General features: G+C 47.7%; 3 protein-coding genes across 3 annotated transcripts; 1 reads left to right on the forward strand and 2 right to left on the reverse strand.

Moving 5' to 3' along the window:
- Nucleotides 1–8074: 8074 nt before the first annotated feature.
- Nucleotides 8075–8422, forward strand: V2A60_000105 (uncharacterized protein; the record flags this gene model as incomplete). The annotated part of the gene is made up of 1 exon (XM_083251476.1): nucleotides 8075–8422. A coding segment is annotated over one exon (348 nt), but the record flags the coding sequence as incomplete, so codon positions are not given.
- A 70-nt stretch (nucleotides 8423–8492) lies between these two features.
- Nucleotides 8493–10314, reverse strand: V2A60_000106 (ankyrin repeat domain-containing protein; the record flags this gene model as incomplete). Its single annotated transcript, XM_083251477.1, has 3 exons — nucleotides 8493–8756; nucleotides 9809–10151; nucleotides 10205–10314. The coding sequence occupies 3 exons, from the start codon at nucleotides 10312–10314 to the stop codon at nucleotides 8493–8495; spliced, it is 717 nt and encodes a 238-aa protein (XP_083107603.1).
- Nucleotides 10315–13098: 2784 nt separating this feature from the next.
- On the reverse strand, nucleotides 13099–14145 carry V2A60_000107 (uncharacterized protein; the record flags this gene model as incomplete). Its single annotated transcript, XM_083251478.1, has 1 exon — nucleotides 13099–14145. One exon carries the CDS (start codon nucleotides 14143–14145, stop codon nucleotides 13099–13101), a length of 1047 nt encoding a protein of 348 aa, XP_083107604.1.
- Between the last annotated feature and the right edge of the window lie 538 nt (nucleotides 14146–14683).

A 14683-nucleotide genomic window follows, 5' to 3' on the forward strand; every position in this document is an offset into this window, starting at 1 on the left:
TGCAAAGAGTCGTTACGGAGTACAAATTAAAGAGGCGGGCATGGGTAGAAAAAAAAGAAGGTTAGAAAGAGAAGAAAGAAGGAGGGAAAAAAAATTAGAGAGCCCGTGATACTATTATCGGCGGCGCGTGTTTTGGTGGTGTGAAGGAGTACTGATAGGTGGTAGGCAAGTACTCAGTAGTGAGTGAGTGAGTACAGAGTACTGGTAAGTAGTGGCGGCGGCTGCAGCAGAAAAAGAAGCAGAGAGGCCCAACAAGAGAAGGGGGGCGTCGAGTTGGGAGGGGTGTAGGAGAAGAAGATTCAAAATGAGTACGGATACATACTCAGCACGGAGTACTTGGTACTCAGTAAAAAGAGAAAAAGAGGAACGGAAGAGCACAGAGGGGGGGTGCAGGGCAAGATATGGGGGGTGGACCAAGGTACTAGGCAAGTACATGATGGGAGTCAGTACGGGGTACCTAGGTAGCAAGTGGTGATGATGGCAGTAACATGATGAAATCTCGGTTCGGTTCTGCTGAAAGACGCGGGACGGGAATTGTTTCTTCTTCTTTTCCTTTTTTTTTGTGCGTGTGTGTGTTGTTTGGTTGGTTTTGTTGTACGTGGTACATGTGCATCTTGAGCAAATCCATAAAGAAAGACATTCATGCAACCTTGTTCAACCTACTTACTTACGGAGTAGTTGGTCAGTCTTTGCCGTCTTTGACGCGGTTACAATTAATTTGTACGGCAACCAGAGCGCGCCACCATGTTGGCATGTACCACCAGCAGAGTAATGAAAATCAGCAATCTATCTGTACGAGCATGTAGGCCTAGAAAAAAAAAGTAAACAAATGGATTCAAAGAGAAGGAGAGAGAGAGAGCGCGAAAATAAAAAAAAAACCAATAACAATGCCAAATCGAAATGAAGCGATGTAACGGCTGCGCTCTCTGGCTGGCTGGCTGGCCCTGCGACCTGCGACCTGCGACCTGCGACCTGCAAGCCATCTACAGGGGCCCCTTTCCCCGGTCGGTCCATGGCCACAAAAGCACGTACCCTAGTAAATGAAGCACTCAACTACGGATACAGCACCCAACTTACTTATTACTTGTCCGGACGGGGCGCTAAGAGTGATCCGTACGGAGTACTCGGCACAGATGACCAGTACGGATACTTGCCTTTGGTTGATCTGTAAGTTCTTGCTTGTTTAGTTGGTTTGTGCTCGGTGCTTGGCAACTTGGTTAACGTGTTGTGCCGACCCGAGCAGGTGCGGAGTACAGCAAAGTTCTTGGACGCCATGTACTCCATACTTACGGGTCAATCCGTACTTACCTATCCGTACTACTTAAAGCAAGTACTTGTGGCGGGCCCAGCCCAAGCACCTCTTCATCCGCGCCTGTTGCCCCAAGACATACAGCACGCTTGCAATGTCGCATTGCAGCCAAGCGTCCAAGTTGGTTGGCAGACGAGTACGCATTACGGATACCAAGTAGTTATGTGTTCCTGCCCATCGCCCCTCTCTGCACGGATCAGCTTGCAAGTATGACGAGAGGAAAATCGCTCCTTTATCTCGGCACCGTTCAGGTACCCATGGGCCTAGGTGCTCAGTACTTACCTACCTGTTTAGTACCTTATACTTATACCAAGGCACCAGTAGGTACATACCAAAGTACCCATGTACTAAGAACCTGTAAGTACTCAGTACACCAAAGAATGCTTGACACGACGACTTGCAAAGCCAATGATATCAAGACTATTTTGAATTCTGTTCCCTCCTTGAATCCGTACAAAATACAACATGATGTTTGACGACAGCCCACACCAACAGAATTTTTTGAATAAACCTTCTTTTCAAAATGAATCTTTTTTTCTTTCCCCTGGTCACCCCCCCCCCCCCCCCCCGGTATGACCCTCATTTCCCTTGCGATCAGACCGTTCCTCTCATTTTACGCCACCCCAATACTCCCATCTATCCGCTACAACCACAGGAACCACCAATAACAAAAGCCCTTTGTAATACTACTAATAGTAGTCTGGCAAGTTCCGAGTCAACGTTTCTTGTGACTTTTTTCCATCATCATACCAGTTTCGAAACCTATCAATAGACCTCGCCATGCATTTTCCTCACACAAGACATTCCTCCCACCTCCTCCTTTTTCCTGGCCCGCCGCCCGCCGCCCGCGCCCCCCCTCGTCCGGATCCCGTCTCCCCGGCCGGACCCCCTGGCCCTACAATGTCTCTGCCAACCCCCCTATCCGATCCTTTTTTAAAATCAAATGAAATGAACTAACCAAAGAAGTAAACTAAAAATAATAATAAGAGGACAACAGACGATGGTATCCCGTACCAGTACGGACACAAGTAGTATGCCAAGTAAGTAATACATCTACCGTCATTCTTGAACAACTCACTCTCTCTATCTGTCCTTGTCTTCACTCCTATACCAAAAAAGAGTTGAAAGGTTTTTGAAAAAAAAAAAGTCCCGCCGTGGAGCCTCGCGTCGTCCGCCCACAACTCTCAGACTTGACAGACTTGACAGCCCTTTTACAATTTCAATCCATAGCCCCGGGTCCATGACCTCTCTATACAAGAAACAAACCCAAAAGAAAGAGGGGGCACAAAACAGAAAATATGTGCTGCGACGTAAATCATCCATTTCTTTACATTCGGTCCCCCTGCCAAGCAATGTATTGGTACGGGATATGCTGTCCCTGGATCTCTGTCTGTGCAGACTGCAGGTAACATGTACTCCGTACTGATAAGCAGTAACCTGGTCCCCTTGCCAGTCCCACGATCCCCTGTCCTCGCTTCCAGCTATTTTCCAACTTTGCAGTCATCTACATCTGTATCAGTACATCTGTATCAGTACTCTGTACTCCGCAACTCCGTACACACAGGCTTGACTCTGCTTATCTGGTTTCTGTTTCCAACTTTACTGACATGCTTGACTTGGCTCTCTTTATCAATCCGTGGTCCCTGTTGGAGCCTCGTACTTGATCAAGCCTCGTCCTTGCATCTCTTGACGCGCGACAAGGCGCAAACCATTGCCAACCCCTGTGTCTTGTAAGTAGCACACGCCTACCATGTACGGATACCCATGCACCCATGCCACAAGAAACCGGCTCGTTCATCATCAATATTGTTGCCTGTTGTAAGTACTCAGTATGGCATTGCTCTTCTTCTCCTCCTCCTTTTCACCCCTGCCTTACCCCCTTACCCCAGATCAGCCACACTCTATCCTGATTTCTCATGTTGCCTGACCTACGCTAACCTACCAGCTACCCAAGTCTCAATCAACGGCCTTGCATGCATGCATGCATTCAATACATATAACATGCAAGGCAGTTGTCTGGTTCGGTCCCTAGCACCTTTTAGTTTTTTTTAAATTGATTTTTTTCGTCTTCACTCCCATTTCGTCTTCACTCCCACTCGTTGTCAGTAATAACTCGCTCACACCGCCGCCCACCGCCCTCTTGTTGCTGCGTTGCAGGATCAGCAAGCCCGGTTTCACACGCGGGGGGAGAGCGGACCCTTTTATCAGGGCGTCTAATTTCGTGCAACGCTTGCGAGAACGAAAAGAGAGAGCCAGACAGTCCGGCTCTCTCGTCTCCATACTTTGAAATGAGGCACCACCACCCAAAAGGATAGCGTGCGTGCGTGCGCCATTCGTGTCCAAAAAAAAACAAGTAGCTTCTTTTTTTCCTTTTTTTCTTTTTTTTGCCCTTCTTTGCCTACTGATATAATACCAGTGGTTTCTACTCCATACCGGAGTACATCAACTTACATCATCGCCAGACGCGCGCCCAACCCTGCGGCTCACTCACCCTGTCCGCTTTCCACAAAGCATTGCGCTTCGCTTGCGTCCACCTCAAAAATCTTTTTTCTGCATGCCTTTTTCCTTTCGCTCTCTCTCTCTCTCTCTTTCTCTTGCTCTCCTTGTTTATCCAACGCATCCTCGCCTCACCTGTCGCCTCACCACCCCAAAATAGAGTACACCTGTCCCCCCGATGCATCACACATCATCATGCGCGCTATGGTAACCCTCAGACGCTTCTCATACACGCAACTCTCGATTTGAATACATTCGGCATGATCCGACTTAGTCATGCTCTCTTTTTTTTCTCTTTTTTTTTGGCCTTTTTCCATCTATCCCCTCTCACTACTCTCTCAATCGGTCTCTCCTGTACTAACAACTAATATAAACACTCGTCTACTCCGTACTCACAAAATTATAAACCCTTGCTGACCATTTCCTTGTTCGTTTCGGCCTTTTTTTTTTGCCCAAGTAACGAATCCGTACGGATACAGATGCAGCAGAGAGAGACATGGTTTCTGCAGCACAAATGTCAGGCCACAATTTCTTCTCTTCCTCCCCTTTTCCCCCCGCCTGACTAACCAATGCGTTTCACATTATCAATGGCATTCCCTGCAACTGATCATGATGCCATTTGTCAGACTGGCTGTCGAGTTCTTTTTTTGGGAGTTTTCTTTTCTTTTTCTTTTTTTTTTTTGGAGGAGCCCTAACCGCGTTAACATGCCAACGCGTATGGAAGGTTTTGGCGCGATCCAAAAAAAGAAATCAGATCAGAGAGAAAAGAAGAGTAAAGGAATAAAAAGCAACAACTGCCTTGCTATTTTTGAACCTTTGCCGCGAGTGTTTGCAACATGCGCATTCCATGCTACTTGGCCGATGTTTCCCGTTTATTTGATGCCATAACTCGCCTGCCCCCCCCTTTGTCTTTCCTGTATGAGACTTGTTTTCTATTGAGTCAGCCACCACCACCATCACCATCACCATCTTCACCACCGTCTTTCCCTCGCACCTAACACCTTGTTTTCTTCACCAGTCATGTTGATATTGTTTCAAGTTGAATGTTTCTTCATTTTGCCAACCATCAAACACTGCAACCTAAATTGTCCAACTGAATAGTGTCTGTTCTTTCTGTTTTCTCTTTTTTTTTCTCTTTCTTTTTTTCTTCTCAAAAATTGCCACTCATTCACCCCTAATCTGTTTCACTACGTGGATTGGTACATTTGAATCAGAGTCATTTACCCAGCAAAGCCCAGCAGAAGCCCAGCAAACATGTTTTGCGCTCAACGCATCATTCTGCATTTCTCTCGTTATTCATGTTCCACACCCCTTACTTATTTTCTTGTCTTTTCTACGGCGTACTCTGGCCGGAATGCCCTCCCGCATCTTCCATTTCCACATTGATCCATCCAGGCCCACCCCCTTCAAACGCAAGGGCGCGCCGCCTCCCCCAGATTTGCATATGCAGCCGCTACCCTGAGCTGAGACAATAAAGTAGTTTGGCGGGCTGAATCGAGCGAGCGGGCAAGAAAGTCTGAAAGTGCCTTGCATATATATATGTAAAAAAAAAATGAAAAGAAAAAGAAAAGAAAAAGAAGAAAGAAGAAAGACAGAGAGAGAGTGTGTGACACACACACCTCCCAACACACACAAAACATATTCTTTTCCTGCAGATCCGGGACAAGAAGCACGTGCACTACATCTGCATGGCAAACCGTTGCTGCACGACATCTCCTCGCGCCCGTCCCTGTTTTTCTGTCGTAGCGCCACACGTTTCCTGCCACGCGACTGCATCATGTAGAGAGAATATATTAAAAGAAACTTCTATAGCGCCCCTCACCTCCATGGCCAGCCCGGGCTTGACTTACATAGTATTACGGTACTGATGGTTCCTTCACGAAAGAGACGAGGACGGGTTAGAAAGGGCTCAAAAGTGGCAGAAACAATCTAGGGCCCTTGCCGGCATAATTATAATAACACGAACAATCCCAGGGGAAAAGAAAAAAAAATGTCAGCCCACCTTCTGTTTCATGAACCAGAAGAAAAAATTGGTTCAAGAGTGTGTGTCTACGTTTCATCCAAAGCATAGACGTCGGTATCGTGCATTTCAATCCACACTTGGAGGTGCAATGATTATCGCGTAATTGAGGTACATAGATGCCAGCCAGGGGGGAAAAAAACATCACGACTCAGTACTTCGCTTTGTCGTTTCGGCGAGGCGCCCATTGTTCGTTCTAGGTCGCTCGTGTGACTTGGAAGGGGGGGAGGTTGGGTCGCCTTGACCGTTTCGTGAAACAAAAAAGTTGGTTGCCGTTTGCGTCAAGACTAGAACGTGCTTTTTTTTTTCTTTTTGCCTCGAACTGCTCCCTGTGCGATATAAGAGGAGGAGGAAGAGGAGGAGGAGGAGGATGATTTTCCCTTTCTGCCAACAATTGGTTAATGGCATCTTGGATAGATCCTACAGCATTCGATATCTCCTCCATCGCATTCGACTGCTTACTAGATATTGGGGGTTGGGCCGGGTCACTTGCCTAGAAATTGTCCGCAATGTCCAATTCTAGACTACAAGCTAGTCAATTCAGGTTCGTGTACTCGTCTCCCCGAGCGCGACCGCCACTGCTGTTGGTAGGAGACGACCAAGACGACGACGACGACGACACCTTGGTTTCAGAGCCCGTCATGCGTGACAAGCAAGTTCCCCTGGGGCTGACGAGGTGGCCTTTTAACGCCCCCCCCCCCCCCCCCCCCCCCCCCTAACTCCTCCTCCTCCACCATCATGTAATGCGCGCAAAGCCCTCGGTCTGGGATCGGACGGCCACGCGACTCTCTTTCTGACCGGGTGCTTGTCTTGCCCTCTATGCGTCGTGTGTGTGTCCCTGGCTTGGGGCGGTCGGAATGTTTCCGTTTGCCCGATTCGGTTCTCTCTCTCTCTCTCTCGCAAGTCGTCCGATAATATAGGGCAAGGTTGAGGAGTAAGTAGCGGTCCATCTCAAGTCCGAGTTTTGGGTTCTTTTTTTGCCGCGTTTCATATACGTCACTTTGTCCTTTCCCCTTGCCGCATCTAAAAAAAAAATAGAATGGTGCGGTCATCCCTATATGATAAAGGTTGTTATTACGCCAACCCTTTGTAAAAAATATCTGTTGTCCTTTTCTCCTCTGCTTTCCTTCCTTTTCTTCTTCTTCTTTGTCGTCTTTTTGCCATTGTTCAAAATTCGGGCACCTACTTGATACCTACTGCTACCCTACCTGCCCAACTCCGGGCCCCGCCGGAGCCAACAGCCCCCCCCCCCCCTCCCCCCGAGTGCCGGCCCACCTACCTAAAAGGTACCTATACCCAGTGACCAAGTTTATTTTGGCTGCCCGGTCGCCGGGGCGGTCCGGCGGGGCCCAAAGTTGGCTGCCGCGCCGAACAATAATGGGAGGGAACTTGCCGCACCTCCCGCACTTGCAAAAAAAAAAAAAAAGTCACATCGTGAATCGCCGGGTAATATTATGGTCGGGGAATTTCTGGGAAGAAAGGCTTTGCTTTTTTTTTCTGCTTTCTTCTTGCGGGATGAGCCGCGTGCTCCCCAGAGTATTCTTCTTCACCAGCGTACGGAGTACCGGCGTGCCCTTTTCTTGTCTCACACAACATCCCACGTGGACGCTCGAAGACGGTACACGCGTCCCATCAAAAAATAAAAAAAGTATATCTGCCGGTCGCGATAGATTCCCGCAAGCTTATTAGTCGCAGGTAGTAGAGATAGAAGGCCCTCCCATTCTTCTCCTTCCAAGACCCAGTCTCACATGGCCTTGCTATGCGCGTCATGTTTGCATTGCGCTTGATGCCCAACTTGTTCTTTGTATTGCGAATGTCGCTGTCCGCGCATCCGTTTTTTGATTCGCTCTCCCGCCCCGTCACGTACGCTAATAATAGTTAAGTAGGGTATTAGTATAAAAGGGCTCTTAACTTACCTTTTAAGTTTAGTACATACTCCTATATAGCCTTCTAGTAATAAGATTAAGACACTCCTTAGACTAGGGGAGGATAGAATCCTATTTTACGTAGCTAGCCTCACATTTATACGACCATAGTATAAGAGGCGTAGAAGACACACACTTCTTATTATAGCTATTATCTATAGCTCCCTATTCATTATCTTTACGTTATAGATTTCTATTATATACCGTCGCGACCTCCCTTACATAATTCCTTACTAGCTCTAGTAGATAGTAATCGCTTCTTACCTTCGTGCTACTAAGGTACGTATGCCTATAACGAAGGAACTAGCCACTAACGTACTACAGAACTCAGCAGCGACCGACCCCGGTGGTATCATCCAACTCAGCGAGAAAGGCGAGCTGCAGTCGCTCGTCAAGGCTGGCAACGTGGTTGGGCAAGTCGCCATCACGTCGCAGCAGGAGGCTGAGATACGCTACCAGATGTCCCTCCAGTATGCCAAGGGACCCGAGCCCGGTGCCGCGGTGAAGAAGCGGTTCGAGCCGCGGGATGCTCTCCTCGAGCCTCGAGCTTGTTATAATCTCGCCTATCACTGCAACTATCACGAGCAGTGCTTAAGGTTTGGGTGTGATATTTGTCTTGGAATTGTCGGTGTGCCACTGCCACGCAAAGGTCTCTGTGTTGGATACAATTAGTGGACAGATATCCACGGATAGTACGGTGAGCTCCAGAATCCATCAGAGTATAAATATATGTGTTGCATTACTATGTATGAGACTCTCTACTCAAGAGCACCGGGCTGGGGATGATACATTCGCTTTCAGGCAGCTTTGTGCCGTCGACCGGGCCTCCCGTATATTGCGACAAGAGGTTCAAGTTCTCCAGCACCTGCTTGTACTGCTCCCACGTTAAGGGTTTAGCGTCAATGATCTTTCCGTCTCCAGACAGGCTACGAAAGACACCATCTTTGCCTAGCTGGAGCATGCCCTTAGGTTCCGTCTTGAGACCCTTGGTAAAGTCAGGTAGAGTCTAGAGGAGGGACTCTATTTAGAAAATAGCACGTTATATTTAGCTAGACATGGGGATAAAGAAAAACTTACTCGACAGCTCATTGTGAGTAATGTAGTAATTGTTTTGCTTCATGTTAGTTCAATAACTTGTTAGAGTGAAAAGAAGGATAGGGTGTATACGTGTTTTATATCAACGTCAATATAAACAACTGTCACGTGGGATGTGGCGTTGACTGAGTAGGGCGATACCAACTGATAGGCTGGGAAAGGTCTTTCAATAAAAAAGAAGCGCCACGGAGCCTTTTATTACTGCAGCGGCGCAAAGGGACGAGAACCTGCAAGGCGCCTGTAGAACGCCGAACTGGGAATGCAAGCTGGCCACGTCACCCACTCTCTTAAATGGCTTTGTGGCTCTTTCCTCTTCTTGATCTCTTTGATAAGTAGATACTGTATCGGACATCTTAGTAGGCTAGTGCCAGGTTTGGTCGGATGTGGCTAGACCAGCCAATTCGTACATATAGCAACCAGCGACTTCGTACATGTAACCTTGAGCATCGAATCCAAGTCCAAAACATACCTCCAAGGTATAGATGTAACAAATGCAATGAAATTCATGTCACTCTTGAGTAGCCGTATTGATTTTTCGTCTTACACTTGCCTTTGCGATTCGAAATGGGCCTGCAACTGCCGCAACTATGCCTGGAACTTTCCGTATCATCATCTCCCCTTCCATAGCCGAAGCAGAACATCGGCGGCGATAGGCTGCTGTTCTGCTCCTCGGGCGGCTTGTATATTTTCTTCCAATATTGCGCCACTCATGGTAATATCAGCGCCTTTTTCAATCAAAATGTCAATAATTTCCCTGCACCTTGTTCTCTCGGGCGCGTTAAACCATCCAGAACGGTCTGCCTGCTCTAGTTTTTGCACAGCAGCTTCGAGAGCAGTATTACACTGCCCCCCCTGCGCGGTGACATCGGCTCCCCTATTAATCAGAGTCTTGACAACTTGTACATGCCCTCGCCTTGAGGCAGCTTGAAGAGCATTGCCGTAACGTCCACCTTGCGCGTTTACCTGGGCGCCCTTTTCAAGAAGTGTTTCGACAACCTCTCGATGTCCGTTAGGTGAAGCAGCTTGAAGAGCATTGCCGTAAAATCCACCTTGCGCGTTTACCTGGGCGCCCTTTTCAAGAAGTGTTTCGACAACCTCTCGATGTCCGTGATATGAAGCAGCTTGAAGAGCATTGCCGAAAAATCCACCTTGCGCGTTTACCTGGGCGCCCTTTTCAAGAAGTGTTTCGACAACCTCTCGATGTCCGTTAGGTGAAGCAGCTTGAAGAGCATTGCCGTAAAATCCACCTTGCGCGTTTACCCGGGCGCCCTTTTCAAGAAGTGTTTCGACAACCTCTCGATGTCCGCTATATGAAGCAGCTTGAAGAGCATTGCTGTGAAGGCCCCCTTGCGCGTTTACGTCTGCGCCGTGTTGAATGAGAGCATTGACAACTTCTCGGTACCCTGCCCTCGAAGCAGCTTGAAGAGGATGCCCGTAATGTCCACCTTGCGCGTTGGCATCAGCGCCATTCTCAAGAAGAGTCTCTACAGCCTCTAGGCATCCTTCCTTTGAGGAAGCGGCTTGAAGAGCACTACCGTATACCCCCCCTTGCGCGTTGGCATCAGCGCCCTCTTCAAGTAAAGTTTTGACTATCTCTTGACATCCTTTCCTTGAACAAGCAACTTGCAGAGCATTGCCATAACGCCCACCCTGAGCGTTAACGTCAGCTTTATGATTAATCAAGAGTTTAATAATCTCCAGATAATCGCTCGGTCTTTCAGTTGGTCCTACTCCAAGTAAAGCATTGTGAAGAGTGTTTTCATCTTCGTCTGGTAAGCTGATATTTGCGCCATTTCGAAGTAGAGTTGCCACAATTTCTTTGTGTCCATTATATGAGGCAGCCTCGAGAGCAGTATTGTACTTGCCCCTTGCGTTGACCTTGGCACCCTTTTCGAGTAATATGTCAACAACTCTCGGATATCCCAACTCTGAAGCGACTACAAGGCCCTCGTCGTATCCCCTAATTCCGCTTTCAAGCAAGAATTCGACGATTCCACGGTGGTTTCGCCCTATAGCCATGTCAAGAGCATCACGATTACTATATACGCTGACGTTAATATCAGCGCGAAATTGAACCAAGAGTCGAACGATGCCTAGATAGCCCTCTGCAGAAGCAATGTGAAGAGCTGGGCCATGTTTTCCCCCTTCTGTATTAACTTCGGCGCCTTTAAGAAGTAACACTTCGACAATTTCCTGGTGTCCATAATACGAAGCAGCTTGGAGGGCATTGCACCAATCACGGCTGTTTCTGGAGGAGTCGTCCTCGCCTTCCGCAAAATCTTTGTTGACGTTCGCACCATTGTCAATCAATTTCTTAACAATTGCCAAATGTCCACGGCATACTGCCCCGTCTAGGACACAGCTATACTCTCCTCTTCCAACTGCATTGACATCTGCTTTGCCTTGAATCAAGATTTGAGCAATGGCAGCATGCCCGTTAATAGAAGCTGCTTGGAGCGGAGTTCCGTGACATCCCTGTTCCGCATTTATATCTATAGATCCCTCGAGCAGCAGCATAGACACAGACGTTTGAAGGCCAACAAAGGATGCATAATATAGAGGAGTCGGTGTTGGAAAATAGATCTCGCCATATTTATCAGGCGCGTGCAGCAAGTAGCCGAGTGTAAAAGCGAAGTTGTTGTGGTAGTACTCTTTAACTACCGGAAGAACATTGCCATCTGAGGACTCAAGTATATAGGCATAAGTATGCCAATATTGAGCGCAAAATTTCGCAAATGGATATTCTTTTCTTAGTTGTGGTAGCAACTTGTACCAGTCACGAAGAATGTTCGAGGAATGGTCTGTCGTAGGTACCACGGCAGGGTATTGTTCTGCCAGTAGCATGTTTCCTTGTGGCAGCTTCACCGCTAGTAAATATGATAGACAGACATTGATAATAGCTTTTGCTGCTTCCTTTTCCCCGAGATAACCTTTCGCAGTTGCATCTAGTCGATTCGATTGAAGATATTCCCGAACGGAAAAATGCGCGAGTCGAAGTTCGCATTTATCATGTTTCTGTACGAGAGAAACCAAGCTCGAACAGTATCTAGTAATCTCTTTGTGTATCTGTATTTTGAAATCATGATGAAAACGACAGTCTCTTCTTTCTGGCTTGACAGCAATCGCATGAACCGCCTCGTCGAGGGTAAGCGGCCGCGCTGAATATGTCAATAGCTGTAATAGTCGTTGTGTTGGCTCAGACCTTGGAAGCAGGCCTTTTAGTATTCGTTCATATGTCTCGTCAAGTGATTGAGGAAGTGTAGCTAGAGCCTCAGTGACTTCGTGCGGGCTTAGGCAATTTTCCAGTGTGTCGAACTGGCAGGTAACCCACCGAAACCTGGCAAGGTTAGAAGTAGGAACGGACAGAAGAAGGATCAAACCACTCACATTCCATCAGCTTTGCTCTTCAGAGTGCCGCTAATATTGGTCTTAATATCGGGACGATCTTTCCATCTACCTTTCCCGATGTAATCAACTTTAGAGTGAATATACTCTCCAATATCGTCTCTCACTAATTCCGATTGAAGCGGAATGATCGTCTCTTTATCAGCCCAAGACTCGATAGCTGACTGTATATCTTCTTCTGGTCGACTTGTGATGAGTAAGTGAGCATTTTTGCAGGACCTGATGTTCTTGATCCATTCATCAGCTCTATCTTGACGCCGTGTCTCGCATTCATCGAGACCGTCAAGAACGACCCATGTCCTACCACATTTGCGAAGCATTTTTATAAGAGTATCTGTTAGCGTTGTAATGCTGGGTCTCTCCGTCCTCTCCGTGTTTTCTTTATGGATTTGTTCGAGAATGCCCTGAGTAGCTGCCTGTTTACGGTATAGTTGCCAAATAAGGGATCGAACTGCATTTTCAGTCGATTTTTTCGACTCATCAGAAAAATCGAAGTAGAAATACAGCACGGACTGTAGACTCTGCAGCTGTAAATCAGTAATGATAGTGGAGCTGAGAATCGTTTTTCCGCAACCTGGGATTCCATGTAGCCACAAGAAAGACCCTGGGTTTGTTTTCCAAGACTTATACTTGTCACTTTGCAACAGCCATCGGCCAGTACCTGGTTGATGCAGCTCCTGGGCTCTCTTCAAATTTGTCGATGGGTCTGGTGGGGATAGCCATTGCCCAATCTCGTCAAGGCAGGCACGGTTCTCCAAACTTTGGACTCTGCTATTGGTATCAATCGACACAGATAGAACTGAATCCAATATCTCATTAGCTAGCTACCAATAGCTGTTTGGTTATATTTAGCGCTTACCATTCTCAACTAGTTCACTAATTTTTTTCTCTGCCTCTACTTTATTTGGCGAGATCCTACTGAGCAGGTCTTTGGCGTATGCGGCCGCTGTCATTGCCGCGTAGCCTTGCCACCCCTTATTTTTGTGTGTGTCAGAGTAGTCACATATGCCGCGGATGACCAAGCATGGAAAGTGGTTCATTAGACCACCTGCCTCCATTTCAAAGCAGAGAATCCCTCTCTCACTTGCATACTGATCTCGAAGCTTGGCATCCTTCATCAGCTGGTTCGCGGAGGCAATTAGGCCGTAGTGAATGGCCGGATCATCTTCATCCTCGCCTCGTTCGGTGCGTACGATCAAAGATGAGCTGTCACTGCCGCAGCTACTCGGGCAAGATGCTTCGCTTAGCTGATGGACAATATCAGAGTGGTACAGTCGGTCTGTCGCTGTATCAGGGCGGCTGTATTTCTTTCTTAAACGTTTTTTTGCCATTAGACACGTCTTGATATCCTCCTGAATGCTGTGGCCATCTATTTCGTATTCTGCCCTCAAGCCATTGATTGCGGTGAGAAATATAGGTGGTGGCGGCGCCAAAAAGCGCGTGCTTTGGAATGGCTGGTCTTGGATGCTCTTGCCAAAGTCATACTGGAACACGCCTCCCTGTCCATTTTCAGGTTGGCTTACTACCACATCACCAAGTCGAATATCATGTTTCGATGTCGGTGCGCCACCTCCAATGCCAACCATGAGCCCAATTCGAATGTTAGGGAAGCTATGGAGCATGTCGCGCGCCACGCCGGCAGCCGAAGCTGTGCCATATTCACCACCGGGTAGAACAGCAATGGCGACATTATGTTTGCCAATGCGCCCTAAAGTATAGTTGTTGTTGTCATGTTTGGCTGTAAAGGCGGGAGGCAGATGCTTCTCATCGAGGAAGATCTGTGCGGCGACATACTCGGTAAACAAGGCGCAAATCCAGCCGACGGTATAGGCATCATTCGCGAGCTGGCATGGTTCGGGGTCCTGGCTACCAACCGCGCCGGCTGCTGACGTCATGCTGTGGAATACCGAAATGGCTGTTTGGTATAATGTAAAGGGATAAATTTATTAGAAGGTTAATAAATCAATAAGATTGATGATTGCTAAAATAAAAATTTGGTTTTGCAATAAGAGGCAGCCTCACTTGCCCAGGGAGGAGGCGCGACGTGGCAGGTTATAAGGGCCAGACAACGAGTTTCCAAAGATGACCAAAGTGGGATGGAAAAGGTACCTCAGCTAGCAAATTATGCAGCAAAGGTACCTCCATGTACCCCCTCGTTTTCGTTATGCAAGTAAGTAATAGTAGTCCACCATCCTGACGCCTGACGACCTCTGCAGCCAGCCAGCCATTATTCTCGGACAGTCTTTTTTCCATAATAACCCAACCCAACCCAACCCAACCCGAAAGGACCCAGAAAACAAAAACAAGGGCCATTTCTGAATTCTCCTCCCCTTTTCCCACATTTGGGCAGATTGGGCCGTCATCTAGCCTCACTATTAGTACTCGGTAGTTAGTAGAGTACAGCGTATCATCCATCCCCTCGGCAAGCTCCTC

This window comes from Cordyceps javanica, chromosome 1, assembly GCF_051103115.1.
Source record: "Cordyceps javanica chromosome 1, complete sequence".
Lineage (NCBI taxonomy): Eukaryota > Fungi > Ascomycota > Sordariomycetes > Hypocreales > Cordycipitaceae > Cordyceps > Cordyceps javanica.